General features: G+C 31.7%; 2 protein-coding genes across 2 annotated transcripts; both read left to right on the top strand.

Moving 5' to 3' along the window:
- Window positions 1-676: 676 nt before the first annotated feature.
- LOC131854047 (uncharacterized) lies at window positions 677-2,016 on the top strand. Its single transcript, XM_059205172.1, has one exon. The coding sequence runs from the start codon at window positions 754-756 to the stop codon at window positions 1,462-1,464; it is 711 nt and encodes a 236-aa protein (XP_059061155.1). The 5' UTR covers window positions 677-753; the 3' UTR covers window positions 1,465-2,016.
- A 681-nt stretch (window positions 2,017-2,697) lies between these two features.
- LOC131854057 (uncharacterized) lies at window positions 2,698-3,464 on the top strand. Its single transcript, XM_059205182.1, has one exon. The coding sequence runs from the start codon at window positions 2,815-2,817 to the stop codon at window positions 3,412-3,414; it is 600 nt and encodes a 199-aa protein (XP_059061165.1). The 5' UTR covers window positions 2,698-2,814; the 3' UTR covers window positions 3,415-3,464.
- The last annotated feature ends 264 nt before the right edge of the window (window positions 3,465-3,728 follow it).

Here is a 3,728-nt window from a genome sequence, read left to right as displayed (position 1 = left end):
AGACCATTATTAGAACTAATCTCATGATTAAATAAACATATAAGTACAGTTATTATGCGTTAAAATACCGTCATTAATTAAAAGATTACCATCGGAACCAGATTGGACTTTTGTTTTAGCTCGAACAGCCGCAAGCACTGAAAATATTGCTGTCCACAAAGTCAACAGTTCAGCATAATTGAATCGACATAGGTAATGGTTGTGATAAAGGCAAGGGAGACACTTGGTAGGGGGTGCCACGTGCTACCTGTGCGACAGTAATAGCAAGTATCGTTGTCTCGTTCCGACTAATGGCTTACGTATATGCTTACAGGTAGCGTGTGTGTTACGTGTATCGGCGCGGGTGAGACTGAAGCAACATATGTTTGAAAGCAAAATATATGCCACGTACTATTGGTGCGTTATTTTGTTTCACAGCGAGATATCGACGACGTAAATGGGCTCCTTGTTACAAGTTTCGTTTTCGATACGGCATTGTGGGTGACGGTTGATAACGAATTCAATCATGGGAATGTAGAAGGCGTGATAGCTACATAAATTGCCGGGTGCCGGCTCTAAACGGTTTTTATGCTGAGTTAAACGTTTATGGTACCAAGGAGGATATTATTGTATGAACAATATTCTTACAATTTTTTTTATTATATTCTGACAACTTCAATATGACACCTGACAAAAATATCAACAGTACACAATACTCAATACAGTAATATAAGAAATGTAGTATATTAAATTAAAATATATATAAAAACAATTATGGTTGCCCTAGATTTATCGGTAATTACTCTAATCTCAATTAATGTTGTGCAAATGGTGATAATCCTATTATTACTATTACCTATAGTAGATCTGACCACTCTTTCACGATCTATTAGATTTATTTTATATAACCCACAGCTACATAATTTAATGCGTATTATTATTACCATGTATGTAATTTTTATTATTGGATTTGGAATTTTAGGTCCTACAAGGACTTTAAATAATTTAAAATATTCACGATTATTGAAAAAGAACGAAACTTCCAAGGAAAAATTAATACGAATTATAGACTCAACAAATGCTACTAGGAACTCTTTACTTGCTGGATTTTCACTATTTTTTACAGTAGTTGCATTAAGGTTATTCGACTACGTTAAATTTTCAGCAAAACTATATGAATTTTCTAATTTAATGGGAAATTATGATTTAGTTGACGTGACTGTTACAACTGAGATAGAAAGAGAGACCGAATCGTTTATTATAGACCAATCTATTGAAGAAGATGAGGATAATGAAGAAGTAGACAATCATATACGATGGCCATCTATTGCTAACCTTAATAAGATAGAACATAAGCATATTAAAACCTTCCTTAAAGAAAAGACACGAGGAACCGATAAAGAAGATAAAAATATTACTACTCAAAAAACAGTTGATGCTGATGAAACTGGAGTAAACAAACCAAGTCAAGATAATTCTGAATAAAGTAAAAAATATTAATAATCATAATACAAGATTTACCAAAACATTATACGTATTTATAAACAAAATAATATTTCAACATCATGATTAATATATTCAGCGCCATTTTGGGAATAATTTTGTTTTCAGAATTGCTTTTTGTAATAGCACTACTGAAGCCCGTCAAAGAACCCTACTATATAAGAGATTTATGGTGCTATTTGCAGGATAGAACCAACTATCACTCGAAAATATTAGGGGCAGTTGTATTCGGACTCTTCTTAAATACTTTTATGGAAATATCATGGGAGAAAAAATATTATGGAAATCTTCTAAGGAAAGTGGACGATACGCCTTTGATTTTAGAATTTTATTTGAGCAAGATGTCAATATGCTATATATGCTTCTTCGTAGCTCTATATCTATTACTGTTGATTGAAAGGCTAGCTCAGTTTCTGATCATGATCGCTAGATTACTTGAATTCGAGCTGATGTGCAGACATGCAATATTAACTAGAGAATGTGCAACACAATCATCCAATACGACAGTAGTGTAAAATCTGTATGAGCTGACGCATAAATCCATCCCGGACGTTATTCCTAACGTTAAATTGATGTTTATGGTTAAAATATTTTTAATATCATTTTATTAGTTTTTTACTACGTTAGATTCCACATTGAAGTGAAATTCTATAACATATACCGCATAATTTGCATATTTGCAATTTAATCTTGAGTAGATTAAATTGCAAATATGCAAATTATGCATATTATTATTTAGATCCTATTGTTGAAAGTTTCCACATTAAATAAAATCTTGTATTAAAGAATGTATGTAGTTTATAATTTATAACATATATTGTTTAATTCCATGACATAACCGTTATAATGATATTAAATATAATAATTTATTTAAAAAAATATAAGAGAAATATCAATTATTCAATTTAGTCAGTTGAATAATTTCTATTACTTCTATTTATCAATATACATATCGCATCTATAATACTAAACAGCAGTAACTCAAAAACTACATATAATGGAAAAGCGACTTTGTGATCACGAATATTAAAGTTAATTTTTAATTTCTTGTAATTTATTGTACTTCATTATAACGAGTGTATGTGCGATATACCGTTAAAAAACCATAATGTAAAGTAGACAATCGATCTTATTTTCAATATTACAGGCAACATCGTAATATACCAACAAAGGAAAAAAAATATTCATAAAAAGAACATCTGTCGTATATCTTGTCATAAATTGTCAGCCGAAATGTAAGACAACATTATAGATTCTCTTTATAAGAAATTTATTTTAAAAATGCCATAGCAAGATATCCCTATCACCATCAGCCATATCAAGACCAAGAAAATGGACGCATGCTGTATTATCCTGACTTGCTTGCTACTAATACAGATGGCAGTGATTTTAATCATGCTAAATCCCGTGTACGATGTGAAGAAAATCTCTCAGTATCTTACAACAGTAACAAAAACACACAAGACGTTCTATTTCTGCTCAATTACGTGCTATTTCCTTTCCGTTGTGTATCTGGGTATGTGTGTCCCTCTGCAAAGCATTCACTCGTTAATTTTCTCCAATATCCTAAATGAGTACGATAAATTGATTCTCCTGAGTAGAGTTGAGAAGAACTACATCATCGCTGGATTCTCCTTGTTCCTGGTCGTGGTAATGTACGGGATTAGAGCACTATTATTATACACAGCAAGCCTTGTGGATTTAGCCGATAATAATGATTCGTTACTCCGTTCAGAGTCAAAAGTTCAGAAGAAATCGCACCCGAACATTTTGCCGAGTCTCCTAAGAGTGAAAAGGTCAATTTCGTATGAAACGATTCTTTTTACAAATGAAATTCGAGAGCAATTAAAAGCTGTTATACGTAATATCGAATTCCCTCACAATAGGTGCGCTCTGTCAAGTATTTTGGAAACAATGCATGTGAATATCTAATGTAAGATTTTTTTTATACCGAAATGTTTATACTGTCACTCCGTCGCAGTTTCGATTAAATGTACTTATTATATATGTACTTTTTATTTTCTAATATTATTTCGGTTGTAGCATAAAGAAAAGACAGAATAAGAGAAAAGACAATCTAGTCTTCTGGAATCACATTCCTGATTGATATCATGCCTTGCCATGCATTGATTAATGATAACGTGATGACCGTGTTTCTATAAAGCGACAGTTAACGCTTAGGCATATTATTTCATATTATGTACATTTCCATAATTTCAATCAGTGTGTATTTATTTTGTATTAAA

This window comes from Achroia grisella, unplaced genomic scaffold (assembly GCF_030625045.1).
Source record: "Achroia grisella isolate CSIRO2021 unplaced genomic scaffold, CSIRO_AGI_Agris_v1 utg1186, whole genome shotgun sequence".
Taxonomy (NCBI): Eukaryota; Metazoa; Arthropoda; class Insecta; order Lepidoptera; family Pyralidae; genus Achroia; species Achroia grisella.
The sequence above is the reverse complement of the archived record's forward strand: the minus strand, read 5'-3'. Positions and strand labels throughout refer to the sequence as shown.